Here is a 15,679-nt window from a genome sequence, read left to right as displayed (position 1 = left end):
ATTTGGGAAAGAGAGAGACAATCCTGTTTTTTGACATGAAATAACCTACACAGATTAAACACTCCGGGAGAGGTGATCAGAAAATAGAAAAGAAAAAAAAAAAAGCTTGACAAGTCATATAGAGTCAGAAATACAGCCGCACTCTCGCTAGCCAAACAAGGACCAGGAGACCTTGAAAATGAGACTGATTTGAAGAGGAGACATGTAGGCCAAGCACGGTGTGCCAAGACCCCTGTGCCACTCCGGGTAGAGGGAAAGGGATGGGAGCTTGGAGCCCGAGGGATGATAAAGGCTGGGAAAATAAAGAAAATAAATGGAAGCTTCCGGAAGTGGTCCAGAGAGTAATGAAGAAAATAACTCTTGCAGCACCTGACGTCTCCAGCCACACAACTATAGTTTTCAGCCTCTTGCCATAATTCAGATATCCAGGATGAATGGCTCTAAAATTCAAATCACTCAGCAATGCCGAGTGCCCAGCAAACCATAAACAAGCAAACAGGCCACAGCTATTCCTGGACATTAGTGCCATTCATCACATTAAAAGGCCTACAGAGTGCATCTGTGATCATAGTAATGATGGGATTATTTTACACACAGTAGGCGACTCCTGAGCCACTCCATGTGACTACAATAATTAATTACTACATTAAGCTTTTGTGTGTGTGTGTGTGTGTGTGTGTGTGTGTGTGCGCGCGCACACACGCCTCTGCATGCTCCTGAATTTGCTGATATTCATCCCCATTTATCCATCTAACAAATAGTCTTCCCAAACGGTCAGCAGAGTGACCCTGAAAGTCAGTTTTTCTCAGTGTCATCCTTCTATTTTTGGATGACTGCAGCCATGACAGGAGATCACAGTTTTAATTAGTGCAAAGTGCCTCTGTGAGCTGCCGTACTATTACTGAGTTAATAAGAGTCACCTGTCAAAGACTTTATGTATATAATTACACATGCTCATATTTTAATTCTCTTTGAGCCTTTCTTGTCTTAACTTTTGATATGTAGGTTCCCTTTTCTCTGGTGAATTTCTTTAAACGCTTTCTCCTATGAAATCATGTGCTAAACACACCAAACAAACCTCAGAGGTACTTGTCCTAGTTACCATTTTACTAATTTATTTTCAGCTGAGACAAAAGACAAGGTGAAGCCAAAGTGGAAGCTGGCTAAACATGTCTGTGTCCAAAAAAAAAAAACAGGGAAAAAAAAAAAAAAAAGGTACGCTTCGCCTCCGGAGGTCTCGGCGTGAGGAGTGTGGCCCGCTCGGGTTAGCTGTGAGGGGGGCCGGGACATGGGAGCAGGTGAACTGTAATTACACAATCAGCCCGTTAGAGCAGGTGGTGGGGCTGCATTCTGACACGCTTCGTATCAGCACCGCATCACATGGCAGTTCCAACAAGAGAGAGACACGTTTTGTGTACACGCACGCAAGGCCCAGTCTGCCTGCGGCTGAACAGAACTGACAGGAAGGAACAAGCAGTCAGAGATGTTTACACAGCTGAAGAAATACACTGCAGCCATCGAGCACATGGCTGGCACAAATACAAATCTGGCACTGGAATCTTTTATCAAACCAAGCAGGGCTGAAAGCAGACTACGGTGCGCATGAGATTTTCGTGGGCACCTTCATCCTCACCGATGAGGGTGGAGCGTCCATCGCCCAGTGGGTAGCGTTGGTAGCGGGGCACAGGAAATGGCAGCAAGCGGTGGAAGCTGGGATGTAGGAGGGGCTCCAGGCGTGAGGCCGAGGGGTCAGACGGGTAGAACAGGTTGAAGATCTGGGAGCAGGCAGGCCGCAACTGATTCACTGCAGAGAAAGAGAGAGCAACAGAAACACGAAGGGTCAGCACACCCGAGCCGCATGCGTTTCACCTGGAACTTGTAAGGTTTTTTTTTGTTGTTGTTGTTTTTTTTCGCTGTAGAAGATGTAGGTAGAGGCTGAGTAACTGAAGGCTGCTGTAATGTGGTGACCTCGCTGCAGGTAACACCGCTGCACTGCCAGTAAGGCAGGAAATGAGTGTAAGTGGACTGCCTGCCAGGCTGATGCTCACAGTATATTCAGAGGATGGTGTGTCCAGGGGAGTGTGCTGGGGAATACTGATTGATTGTTGTGCATGCGTGTGTGCGTGTGTGTGTGTGTGTGTGTGTGTGTGTGTGTGTGTGTGTGTGTGTGTGTGTGTGTGCGTGCGTGTGTGAGAGTGACAGAGAATGTGAGACATTCACCCTGGACCGACGGAAGCACAGTCTGTCTCATGGCTAACACCAGCCCAAGCGGACAGCCTAGCAGGAAACATTCGGACACCTCAAAGTCAAAACGGCCTGGATTCATCGTCGGATTGCTGCCCCCTGACCTCAAATCTACTTCATCCTGTATGAGGCTACACACACACACACACACACATACACACACACACACACACACATACATACACACATACATATACACAGTGTTTGTTTGCTCGTTTCACTATCAATGCATCAATACATGGACAAAGTTAAAGACACCAACACAGAAATTATTCACATATTTTCCTTGTTTCAGTGTTCGGGCTCCATAAAACATGGAAGTTATTCAGAAGACAAATTTTGGGGTCAACTTCATATACATGTACTCAGTGACTCTCCAGCAGAAAACCCATATATTGATATATATGGACAATCCTCTCACACATTTAAATAAACCTTTTTTAAAAGAAAAGAATGGAGCTGATTTTTCATCATAATTAGCATTGATATTGCACTAAAATGCTGGAGGAACGCTGAGAGAACCCAAGTTTAAATGGGATATTCCCGTACTCTGGAGCGCTTAAGATACAAGTTGGGGATCCAAAAGGAAATAATGCATTATTTCAATCACTTAACTTCAAATACCTGGTTAATTGTTTGAAAAATCTAACAAATAAATCTACTATTAATTGCAGGTTCAATTAACATCTTCCTCTTAATGTATTCTGCTTTGTTTCATAAGACCATGAATGCATTAGGGTAACACCAGCAAAGTTATGCTTTAGGATTTAATTTCCTGCATGGGAGATGCCATCGCTGCCATACTGTGGCAGCAAACTGAAAAGGCTAACTGAACTGATAAAGCTAAGGGGCAGCGGCAGTCAGGTACCAGGAAATAAGAGGCTGGTTTTCATTTACATTACGGAAATCTTACAAGGGGCACTGAGCAACTTTAAACAGTGGCTTCGTAGTGGGAACATGTGCAGGTCAAGTACTGCTCAGAGCTGCAATGTACTGAGAGAGGAACGATAAATGTATGTTGGCAGTTTGATTATCTATTACTGGTAGTAAACTGATGATACTGCTAACTCACTGATAACCCACGTTTGTGATTTGCGTTGTTTAACCCCGTATAGTTCAAAGTTCTGCCAGTTAGACTCTTTCCTCACTGTCATCTACATACCTTTCATATTATTTCTGTAGGAACCAAATAATTCATTCAGTTATTGAATACTATGCATTAAAATCTTAAAATTAGTCACTAAATGAGCCTAAACTTAAAGCCATTAACACAGCCATTACACAATTCATTAGGTACTTAATCAAGAAGCACTAATAGAACTATTGATATGTACCTAACATTATGGACTTTTAAAGATAACAAATAACAGCATTAAGAGTCTAGTCTGATGATTAATGAGAATTCAAGCCACACTAAACGAGCGGGTGAACTGCCCACTATCCCAAGCAGTCATGGTGATGTTTCTCCAGATGCACATTATGGCATTCAAATCCTTTATAAGTATAAACAGAGATGACAGTCACAGCATGAATTGAAAATAGATGAAAAGGATCGCATGTGGTTAACAATTCATTAATTCAGAAAGCCATAATAACTGAACAAGTGATTTTAGTCAGGCAATCGTGGCATAAAAATCTTTTTTATTACATAAAATGATCTGCTGTTACATTTTTTTTTTTTTAATTTCTCTGTATGGATTGGCCTCACATTTACATAAACACAGAAACCTTCTGGCAATATGACATCGGATACAAAGACACGCTCAGACAAACCTATACTGTACGCTGTGGCCAAAAGGACACGAAGCCCATTTTGCAGAAGCTTATTAATGCTGGAGCCATTAACCTTTATTTGTGGTAACCAGCCAACGCTTCAGTCTTGTTTCATATCATCTGTTCGTCCTTAATAAGGAACGGCCCCCATTCATCATCCTGAGCAAACAAGTCGATAGGAAATAGACGGATGCTCCACAAACACAGCGCCAGCAAATCTGTGGAAGTGCCAGGCATCAGCATACACACAATTCATATGTAAAAACCATTTCCGCCCAATCAAGCAATACATTTCAGAACTAACCCGAGTTTACTCAATTCGCTTACTTGTCTGCATTAAAAGTCAGGTCTGATCTGAGAGTCTTCATGTCACAAAAGTAATTTGTAAGGATATAATAGGATATAATAGTAATAATAATGCAATAATAGGAGGAGAAATTATGTTTACATGATATATTATTATGGACAATATTTACATGAACATTTCCCCTCTTTGATGGCATTAAAAACAGCAACATCAATGTACAGTATCAATACATGGCTAAATGAGCATTAACCCTTCAAAGACCGCCTACGCCAGACGATTCAAATCCCAGCTGCCCTCACACCGTTACCAGCCAATAAGCACACTGAATAATAGGTACAGGTGCACCGGGAGTTAGGCAGAAATATGGCCCCTCAACGGAGGCTGGGTCGTCCCAAGCACTGGGCTGAGAAACACTGATGTAGACAAATTGGCGTGATTCTGTGAAAATTTAACAGCTTTCCTCTGTCATCCCTCTGTCTCCAACTTATGACAGATGATGCGTTCAACCTCTGCCTGGGCCTCAAAGATTACAGCTGGAATCAAAGTGACACCATGACACCACTCTCCCTTCTACTGTGCTGTTCTCTTCATTCCTTCTCAACTATTTTTTTCCCACTAGTCCACTGCCCGGTCTTGATATGCAACTCCTAGGAATCGGATGTTTAAATTGTTCTTCACTGAATGAACTAAAGGCAGCGCTGGCCCCAAGGCAGCCAGTGTTCATGTGCCAGATTGCTCCATTACATGAGCATCATGTTTGGACCCAAGATGCCACACTGGCAGAAACATCCTGCTGGCAATACTGTGATAAGAGTGAAGTTTCCCCAGAGGACTAGAACCACCAGCTCTGCTGAACGGCACTTTTACACACCACCTAACCCTAGGTGAGCTCCACCTAACCCTCACCACAGTGCAAGTCTTCTGGGGAGGAAGGCTGAGAGGCAGCTTACCCAAGAGGTTGTTTAGAGTGCTTTAGCTAGACAGCGTAGCATCGTGCTACTGACTGCTGCTCCATTGTGCTGTGCCCAGAGGCCTCTTCTGATGACAAGCCATTCAAGAGCCAGGGACTTAAGCAAAGAACAGCTGGTAGCTCAACCCATGTTGCCAAGGTAATGAGCTGTCGTTATGAAGGAGCGCTATTCCATGTCTGTCAGCATGCAGTGTGAATTTAAACATACAAGATCATATTTAAAAACAGTGCGTTCCTGATTCTTTCAGACCAAGCACATAACGGAATCTCATTTGAGTGTTTACACAGGGCTTTGCCATCTTGCTCTGTGTGGAAGGCGATGCAATTACATCCCCTAGCACCGTGATGCTGACCACTGCATCACTGAGTGATGCTTCTGACATTTACAGAAGACGTGATGGACGTCCATACGGCTAGCTAAAAGAAATGAGCGGCTTGGCTCCCGGTCGGGCTGGGACATGAACTTGCAGGAATATTTCACTTAATATTCACTGTGGATGTGCAGCGGCACTCCATCGTGTCTCCCGTGGGCGGAACTGGGAGAGAAGCCTCGAGTGATGAAAAATGATGTGATCCGGGCTTCATGCAGACGGTCAGGGTTTGTCAGAAAACACACATTAATGTGAGATTTAACAAGATGTTTGACCCAAGCTGGCCACCATTGAAGCAGACTAATGCTGGGGGTTTTTATTTTATAGGTGACATTTGCTTTTATGCGATCTTTAAAAAAGGCTCGTCTGCGAGGGCAGCAGCAGGTTTCGTGAGGGAGAGATGTCCTCGCTCTCCCCTACATATGCAGGCTATTTGTAGCAGGACAGCAAACACCAATTAATGAGAAGGCGAAAAAGACGGACACCTATGCTGACCGAGTGACCCAGCCATGCGTGCTCTACCTTTCCGGTTTAACTCGATGTCTACGCGTGATGGATCCGAGAGGAAAAGTTAGCGCAGGAGCCAGGATTCTAGAATTGGGACAGTTCGGTCGCAGCATGGCGTGCACATGCATGCGTACGTGTCTGACAGCATACAACGTTGACCGGAGGAAGGGCAAGTGGTTAAGGTACTTGACTTGTAATCGAAAGGTTGCTGGTTCAAGCCCCACCACTGCCAAGTTACCACCATTGGGCCCCCGAGCAAGGCCCTTAACCCTCTAGTACACAAGGTGTACTCACTCATAATTCTAAGTTGCGGTGGATAAAAGCGTCAGCTAAACGTCGTACATGTAAATGCGAGGGTGCGAGGGAGAGGCATACCTGCTCAGGAACGGGAGCTGCTGGGCACTAGGGGAGTCGCTGTCGCTCCCGAGTGGGTTCCTTGTGGGCCCGCGGCCCTCACAGGGCTCCGAGATGTCAATATTGCTCTTGCTCAGGCGCTTGCTGGAACCAAAGCTCGTGCCAGCGTCTCCCGGGGTCTCCTGCGGGTGGGGGGGAATGCTGGAGTCACCATTACTTAAAGGCGGCAAATCAGCGGCATTTTTTAAATCAGCTTTTACACAATAGTGGTTCCAGGAAAGAAAGCTGAAGCACACGACAGGGTCCTAAAAATCAGGATAGAGTGCTCGCCAGGGTTTAAGTGGCCATTTTCCGAGAGCCTGCTGTGGACTAAAATGGAGCCTATAGTGTAAGTTGCCCGGGTGGGGGGGGTTGGCACAACAACCAAAACACAAACATGAGGGAAGGACCCAGTAGTGGATCTAAGAAATCTAGGCTTACAAGCAGGACAAGTGTCAGACTATAAAAAGTAGTTTTAAATACAAACCTTCAGGCTCTCCACACTGTTGTGTCGGCTTCGGTGATCGGGGCTGCCATGCTGTGGGCTGTTACTGAAGCAGAGAGCATCAAAACACAGCACACCACCCACACAGTCGCCCAACAGGCACACCTGGCCACAGCGCGCGCGCGCACACACACACACACACACACACACACACACACACACACACACACACACACACACACACACACACACACACACACACACACACACACACACACACACACACACACACACACAAAATCAGATCCACTCTAGTGAAAGCGGTCCAAGGCTCAACAGCAGGCCAGATTAACGATGGCCACTGTTCAACCCGTCAGTCAATACCACTCTTAATCAGAGCAGGGAGGGAGTGCGGCACAAACATTGCTTGCCTGCCTGCTTAATGACCTGTTTGGTGTGGATGAATGTCTGACATGGAACTCTGGCTGCGCTTGTAGGCTGAAAATACAATCATCGCCCACCTTGTTCCACCTTGCCCCCCCCGAGAGCAAAAATCCATTCTCCGGCTCCAAAAGAAAGAGCCCTTCAAAGCCTTATCAGATACCTGTGCGAGTGTTCCAGGATAGGGGGGGGGTTAATGTGTTACTCATGAAAGTGCTCAAAAATGCAGTCTGTGGGTCTTAAACCCCAGCCACTTCCACTGGAAATCACTTGTGCTTGGTATTTGTCATGTGAGATTAGAAAGCAGGAGGAGTGGTGAGTGAGAGACTCCTCTCCCTGTGCTTGCTATGACTCATCAGTGGTGACTCAGAGTCCCCCCCACCCCAGCCCCCAAACACTACCCAGAAATGCTTGCTGTGTTAAGGCTGTCCTAGGACTAGCCTCTTAATGCCATAGCTCGAATCTCAAATTGGATCTCTAAATCCAATTACAAAAAGATGGGACTGTCAATGAATTGTAAATAAATGCAGAAAGTCATAATTTGTAAATGTTCTTTGACGTGAATTCAAACTAAAATAGTATAAAAAAGACAACCTATTTACCTAAACAGTTCCACTGTTCAACCTATTTACCTAAACAGTTCACATCTATTCTGAAAAACACCTGAACATATTCCAAAGATATTGGGACGGGCAATTCGGGACAAACAAAAACAACAACAAGACAAGTTATAACAAGGTGATGTAATGTTAAACAGTAGAGGTAATGGAGTTGCAGTATATAAAGAGTCTCCAGGAAAGGCCGAGTCCTTCTGGAGCATGGAGGGACCTCAGGACATCACCGCCTGAAAAAGGGCCATGGATCTGGGATGGAACACCTTGGTCAAGCCATACCATTCATCAGATGCAAGTTAAGCTTAACTGCGCAAAGTAGCAATATGTACGTCTAGGAGCGTTGCTGACTCTTCTGGGCTCAGTCTCATTCATTGTGCTGTTCGCCATCTCAAAAGTGTTCTTTGTGGTCCACCGATTCAACATTCCAAATAGCTTTTTGGTATAGCTGCCATGTTCTCTGGGGCAAAAACTTCAGGACCACGCAAGCCGTTATCAGCACCAAGTCCAAAGGCTGAGGTGAGATATGGCCCATCGCCTGGCTAACTACTGTGAGGGCACCATTAGTGCAGATATATAAATTTTTTGAAGGAACTTGTGCTGCTATCCAGACGCCATCATTTCCCAGCGTTTTCCAACAGGACAACACTAAAGCACATTGTGTCCAGATTGCAAGTGCATGGTCGCTTAAGAAGAGAGTACAGGTACTACACTCCATCTAAAAATGTCTGACAATATGAAGCACAAAACATGGCAAACAAAGACATGCATAATGCAAAAAAGGGGGTGGGGATTTCCACTAAACTTAATGAACTGTTGATAGTACACAATGGTAAACGCTCAACTGTCCCAACTTTTGTGCAGCATGTTGTAGCCCTTATTTGAAGTGAATGTGAATTTAATAGTTTTTTTTCCTTCAAAACAAAGTAAAACATCAAATAACATCTTGTTTTAGTGTTTTCAAAGTACTATGTTACAGTAGAATTTACAAGTCACTACCTTTTTGTTTTTATTATTAGCAATTTTCATACCTGCCCCAATGTTTTGGAATTAGGGTTGCACTTCGAGGTAAAGAGCAGCACTGATCTCAGATCAGCAGTGGCCCATTACCTTAGAACAGCAGCGGACTGACCTGGCCGGTGAAGCCCTGCCCTTCAGGGGACTGCAGGAAGTTGTGATACACCTGATTGGCTCGAGCGATGACGGTGACCACCGCATCCTGATAGTGCGGCGAGGCGATGGCGAGGAGAGGCAGGGCAGCCAGGGGTAGGTGATCCACACTGCTGGACATGCAGCTCTCGTCATAGCTGTAGGGGTTCAGGCTGCAGCGGGGCAGAGAGACACGTGGGTAACGGTGAGAGGCTGAGGAGGGTAACAAATGACTGACGTCACCTTCAAGCCCCGGCCCGCTGTGCATCGCGGCAAAGCTAACTGGCCCGAATGTCCAGTGAAAGTGTCAGAGGCGTTCCAGCCGACGTGGGCTAAACTTGTGTTGTCTCCTAATCGAGACTCGATAAAGTGAGCGGGTAAACAAAACCTTTGATGAGCCGAGGTCTTCGGCAGCCTCTCAGCTGGCCCCATGCTAGCACAGCAGGCCAGGAGTCTGGTAGGGGCTGGAAAACTCTTTCCCCCCCGAATCCTTCATTTTCCTCTCAGCTGATGACTCTCAGGCACGTTCCAAGACATTAGCCCGGGTCCTAAACACTGAGGCGTGTGTGGGTTGGGAGGGGCTCTTATCAGTGACAGATGGTTATGAATAGAAGTATGACAATGTCAGAAGATGACAAAAACGAGGAAGACAAGCAGATGACTACGCCTCAAAAGAGATGCTTGCATCCTGTCAGACTGCATTGCACACGCCTGTGTGTGTGTGTGTGTGTGTGGTGTGTGTCAGCACCTCAATCCATCGGTCGTGGCTGCGAGAAAACCGGGATTGCATTGCCCCTTTTCCGTCTCCTTGAACAGCTGTGTCAATCATTTATCAGACACAGCTTGGAGACACGATGGCTCCTCAACGCGCAACTTGTGAAAGCTTTAGAGCACTGAAGCAGTAAGTGTGCGCGACCTCCTCGTGACCCAGGACAAGCAGGGGATGGGGCCAAAAGAACTGCGGGCATAACCCCTCCCAGCCTGTGAAGCCATGCCCATCAGAGGCTGCTGGAGGCGCTCCCTTTTTGACTGATCTCTCCTCCCCTTTGATGCTCTTCAAAGACATTCCAATTTTAACACACATCCTACACTTGTAGCATACGGCGATCTCCCAAGCTAGCGACGCATGGTGCTGGAAAACGCGTCAGTTGGCGACGTGAGGGCTGCAAACCCAAGGCTCCCCTCAGAGGCGGCACCCCCCTTCCAAAGCTCCGGTTCCCCGAGGGCCATGCAGCTTGGACGTGCCATGGAGGAGGAGAACAACCTCTCTGACTAAACGGGAATGGCTGGGGCGATTCCCGTTCAGAACCGCCACTCCCCACAGACACGGCTCGGCCCAGCAGACGAACGCTTTGATTTTTCTCTTATACAGCATGGTGCTGAACCTGCTACTACTAACAATAGCCAAGCAGAGACCACAAAGCAAACCTCTCTGGGCTCGGCTCTGTGGACGCCTATACCCAGTTGACTCAGCCCAGATGCCTGACGTGGTGCCAAATGATTTATTTTATTTTTTACAGAAACCTACCTTCAGTTTAACCAGGAACCTCCATCTATTGCTTGTTTACAGCTTGTCTGTAATGTATGATCAGAAGAGCTGAAAAATATTAGTCACTAATAATTCAGCTACTCGTTGCACTTGTGCATTGATCCATTTGGAAATGTTGAAATAGCAGTAGGGGTTTCGATGACGCAATAACGTCGGGTGTTATGTTTTCACAGGAATAAAAGTGAAAATGATGAGACACGAAAGCAAAATAGTTATTTTTGGATTATCTGTACGTCTGTGTGAAGTGAATTCTCTAATCCCCTTCTCTTGTTCCGAGGCTTCCTTTGCTTGCTCTCATTCCGTTCCGCACACAGATGGTGTCGCGAGTGCCTGTCTGTGTTCAGAGCGGGCAGCCCTGGCCAGCTAACCATGAAGAGGACGCGACCCAGGGGGACGGGATGCCACATGGACTCTTGCGCCTGTCGTGTTTTACATGAGCCTCCGTGGCCCGATGGGACGGTGGCCGTTACCGTGATGCGCTCACGAGGGCAGGAGTCGGCTGAGCCCCACCCCCCTGGCCGGGTCACCCAGCACCTCTTCTGGGGGGTGTGGTTCTTTTATTTATTTGCAGAGCTGTATAATTAATTTGTGGGAACTATGCAAACAGCTGGTCATGCTGGTAGCGTGGCACTGGTTTACAGCACCCAAAGAGATGAAACGATGAGACCAGCATGGCGAACAGTAGTGGAGCCCAACTCCAGCCGGAAGGAGAGGGCGCTCGATCACACCTTTCTGTTCGGAATATGCGCGTCACACGTTGTCGAGCTCCCCCTCTGTCCTCGAAATCTGCTGGCCTTCACAGCTTTGCAAAGCGAAAACTGTGACAACAGCTACAAGCCCCACCAACTGTAGGGAGACGAAGAACCCAGCAGCTAAATTGGACGAGCGCGGTTTAGAGCACGCCAAGAAAGCGTTCATCGTGGCAGAGGAGCACACAAACTAGGCCACATCCGACTGCACAAAAACAAGTCCACACTGGAACACAACACCATAATGACACCAGCACCGTAGGCTGCTTTCCACATTGTGACTATAATGACTTTCAATAGTGAGTGTTTTCTTAAAGGACATCATTACCCTGCAGCTAGAGCTCCATGGCTCCAGCAGGCTACTGCACTGGACAAGGGTGAAAGAACCCCGACAGAGGAAAGTCTGACTTCTTATTATTGCGGAAGCCGTTTAATTGACTCTGTTCCCCCCCCCCGTCCCACCCAACACGCATGCATGCACACGCGCACAAGCAGCTGACCCCTCCCCTGTCCCCTGCCCTCGTTAGCGCCATGTTGATATGACTCATGCCTGCAGATACGGATTCGGTAGCCCCTGGTAACTCTCAAAGACAAACCTTTCAAAGCCCGGCTTCAGAAACGCAGCGTCCTGTGCTCTCTGTTTGCCTGCTCCACAGGTGAGGGCTGCCGGGTCTCAAAATAGCTGAGCTCCAGTCGGGCTGGGTGTCGGGGAGGGGGGGCGATGAGAGGCCATTCAATCAATAACACCTGTGGATGGCCAGAAGCCCTCTGCACAATGCACACCCAAATATGAGAACATTGGCAAAATGACCAAAACCAGGTTTAATGGTGGCTTCTATTAGTGGAAGCGTGTATGGTGGTGATTTTATTTATTTATTTACTCATAGATATTCGCTGCTGTTCTGTTTAGCCACTAACAACACCTTCTCCCTCCATTAGTGGCTCTGGATGTGTCGATAAAACACACAAACCAGAGAGATCTCCATCTTCATCCTCCTCACACAACAAACACGTAACCGTGAGAAAGGAGGAGCAGGCTGACCTGGGGCCAGTGCCTGCCCTGCACCAAACCTCTCCCCACTGACCACAGGACCAACGTGGTACCAGGAAGTACCAAAACACTCGCTTTCTTCCAGAGCCGAGATCCTGATTGCCTTGTGCGTGGGACTATATGCCACTTCTCCAGGCACTGGGGTTCGTTATTTTGCTGTGCAATAGTGAAGGATAAATCAATGTGGATTCTCATTTAACTGAATTGTTAACTGGACACCCCGCAAGGAGAAGAAAGCATCATTCTCTCATTCTCTTCCTCTCATGCAGCCTCTTTCAAGCTCAAACCTTTCATGCTTTTCCCTTTCATGGGAGCAGAAATCTGAGCGATGTGCAATGTTATATGTCTGCTGATGTTTGTGCTTGTGTGTGTGTGAATGCCAAATGCACCTGCCAAATGCGTAATCGGACACACTTCTCCCACCCATAATAACACCCGTCTTACCCACTCTCACACACACCTACCCAACACTATAAAACAATTTTTAAATCTGCTTTACTTGGGGAATTAGCTTATTAGGTAGGTGGCAGGATGCTTCTGTAGACACAACTCAAATTACACAGAAGCAAAACAAAATAAAAGGCAAAGTGTGGGCAAAGCTCTCAAAATGCAAAGGCGCTCTTGAATAAAGAGTGTTCATCTCTGTGGTATAAAGAGCACGTGAACCCTGCTGTGAGTGTAGCAAAAAGTTCACTTCAGTCACTTCCTGCCACGGTAGCCTGTAACAGCTAAAAAAAAAGCCTCTGTCTGCAAAGGCAATTTGAATTACAAATTTAATTACAAACTATTCCTTGGCATGAACCCATAAGCAGGGGTTTCCTATGCATATCTAAAAACAGTAATGGAACAGCAGGATCCGTGTGGAAAAGCTCTGATGCACACAAAGAGGCTGTGTGTGTGTGTGTGTGTGTGTGTGTGTGTGTGTGTGTGTGTGTGTGTGTGTGTGCGTCTGTATGTTGGGTGTCTGGAGATCGGTGACCATCCTCTCCCCACTGGCATCCCCAGGAAGACTGATGGAGCTCCGCAGAACATTAAATTAGCCTCCCAGCAGAGCGAGCTGGCATCACTGGGACGACACGAGCCACTGGAACACAGACAGAATGAGACGGGTAACCCCGCCTGCCCGGTCCTTCATTAGTACACAGCACTATGACTTTCACCGGAGCAGAACGATGCCTCACACTGACGCGTGTGTTTGCGTGCCTGCATATGTGAGGCTCTGCTTGTGGATGTGGGTGTGCTTATTGACTCAGCATCTGGCAAAAAGCGACTGAGAAATTTAACGATAATACGGGTCATGCCGGGCTGGGCGGGATGCTGTCCTGTTCAGTATTTCATCCCGGTATGCAGAGACATTGCGGGTTGACGGGCCTCTGCCCGGGGAGGCCAAGGCACTCGCATCCATTTATTCTTCCTGTTCCCCCTGTTCCCCCGGAAACTGCCGATCACAAGTCCGGAGTCAACCACAAGGCCTGTTCTCCAAACACGTTTGGCAAACCAGACCGAAACGCAGCACGGAAACAACGGAGCTGAACGACGGCAGCATGACCTGTGCCAGATGCGTGCACGAGATGATGTGAGAAAGTCACGGTCACAGTCAATATATACATGCTCGTGTGATCAGAGTGGCTCCTGTGATCACGCCGTTCGAGGAATCTCCTGTCCGACTGCGGACGATCACTCAGCAGAAGTGAACGTTCGAGAATCTGGACTTACATCAAAGAGCCTCTAAAGGAATCTGAGCTCTAGAGGAGACAGAACTGCGTCAAGGGCTTTGAGAGACCATTCATTACTGGGGCAATTTCTCTCAAGAAATTAAAATTAACTTTACTTGCTTTGAGCTTTCCACCACCGTTTACTCATTTTGTCTGATCATTCTAGCCTTATACACCAATAACAGTCAAGAGGAATGATGAGAGTCGTAATATTCTCTGCTTTCGTCTTCTTCCTTTTCCTCGGAGAGTCATACCACCACTGACAGCACGGTTAATGTATTACTCACGAATTCCCTTTCATCTCTGCGTTCAGGACTTTCCAATGTCAAGGGCAGAGGTTCATGTAAAAATGCTCTAAACGTAATATTTTTCACACTTGGGGCATTTGCACACTTGTCCTGGATACTTCAGCCTGCATCCAGGCTTGTTTGAAGGAGGGGCTCATTATTGCTGGTTTGCTTACACACACAAAACTTCATCCGAACTGTGGATCAATTGAGCAATTCCATACATCACTTTTCTGCGGGCAGGATCACAAAATGGTAGAAAGAAGCTTTTTATTATTTTGTATATTATTTTGGATCAGAGCACTCAAGCGTTGAGGGGCAGCTTTTTGGGATGCATGGAATATTACCACCTGTAAACAAGCTGTTCTCATACGAGAAGATTTTTGTTGCATTGTGCCTCTATGGATTCATTTTTTCCCCCGTAAACTCTACAGTGCTGTGCAAACATTTTAGGTTCCTGAGAAAAACGGATTTAAAAAGTTTATCTGGATAGTAAGCGTTGATTTACTTGAAAGTTGAAAAGAGCAGTAACGCGATAACTCGAAGCAGTGATGCTACAAAATGAACCAGCATTATGTTAATTATGTTAAAATGCTGTTTGTCAACTACAGTTCAGCATTTAACACCATCATCCCCTCCAGACTCACTACCAAGTTGGAAGATCTAGGACTGCATCCATGTGTGACTGGATCTCCAACTTCCTAACAGGCACATCACAATCAGTACGGGTGAGCAACTGTGTCTCATCCACCCTCACCCTCAGATGCCCAAGATACTTCAGACTGCCCTCCAAGGTGTTGCAGAACTTCTACACCTGTACCATCGAGAGCATCCTCACGGGGAACACAGTCTGGTTTGGGAACTACACCAAGCAAGACAGACAAGCTCTCCAGAGCGTGCTGCATTCAGCAGAGCGCATCACTCGTACAGAACTTCCTGACCTACAGGCCATCAACTACAAGCGGTGCCAGACCAAGGCCAGGAGGATTGTGAAGGACCCCACCCATCCCAACAACAGGCTCTTCTCTCTGTTGAAGTCAGGGAAGTGCTTTTGCTCCCTGAAGAACAACACAGAGAGAGGAGCTTCTTCCCGCAGGCCATTCGGGCCCTGAACCAG

The 15,679-nt window shown here is 46.9% G+C and overlaps 1 protein-coding gene across 3 annotated transcripts in view; it reads right to left on the bottom strand.

Annotated features, from left to right (window-relative positions):
* Positions 1 to 15,679, bottom strand: part of pitpnm3 (PITPNM family member 3) — a 51,647-nt gene that overhangs the window by 8,950 nt on the left and 27,018 nt on the right. For all 3 annotated transcript variants that reach the window (XM_035534414.1, XM_026997784.2, XM_026997783.2), the window contains exons 6-10: positions 9,195 to 9,384; positions 7,053 to 7,175; positions 6,548 to 6,708; positions 2,221 to 2,375; positions 1,634 to 1,804 (exon numbers count right to left, since the gene is read on the bottom strand). In XM_035534414.1, coding sequence (XP_035390307.1) covers positions 1,634 to 1,804; positions 2,221 to 2,375; positions 6,548 to 6,708; positions 7,053 to 7,175; positions 9,195 to 9,384 — 800 coding nt within the window. The remainder of the gene's footprint in view (positions 1 to 1,633; positions 1,805 to 2,220; positions 2,376 to 6,547; positions 6,709 to 7,052; positions 7,176 to 9,194; positions 9,385 to 15,679) is intronic.

This window comes from Electrophorus electricus, chromosome 15 (genome assembly GCF_013358815.1).
Source record: "Electrophorus electricus isolate fEleEle1 chromosome 15, fEleEle1.pri, whole genome shotgun sequence".
In the NCBI taxonomy this organism is placed as follows: Eukaryota; Metazoa; Chordata; class Actinopteri; order Gymnotiformes; family Gymnotidae; genus Electrophorus; species Electrophorus electricus.
This window is presented reverse-complemented; position numbering and strand designations above follow the sequence as displayed.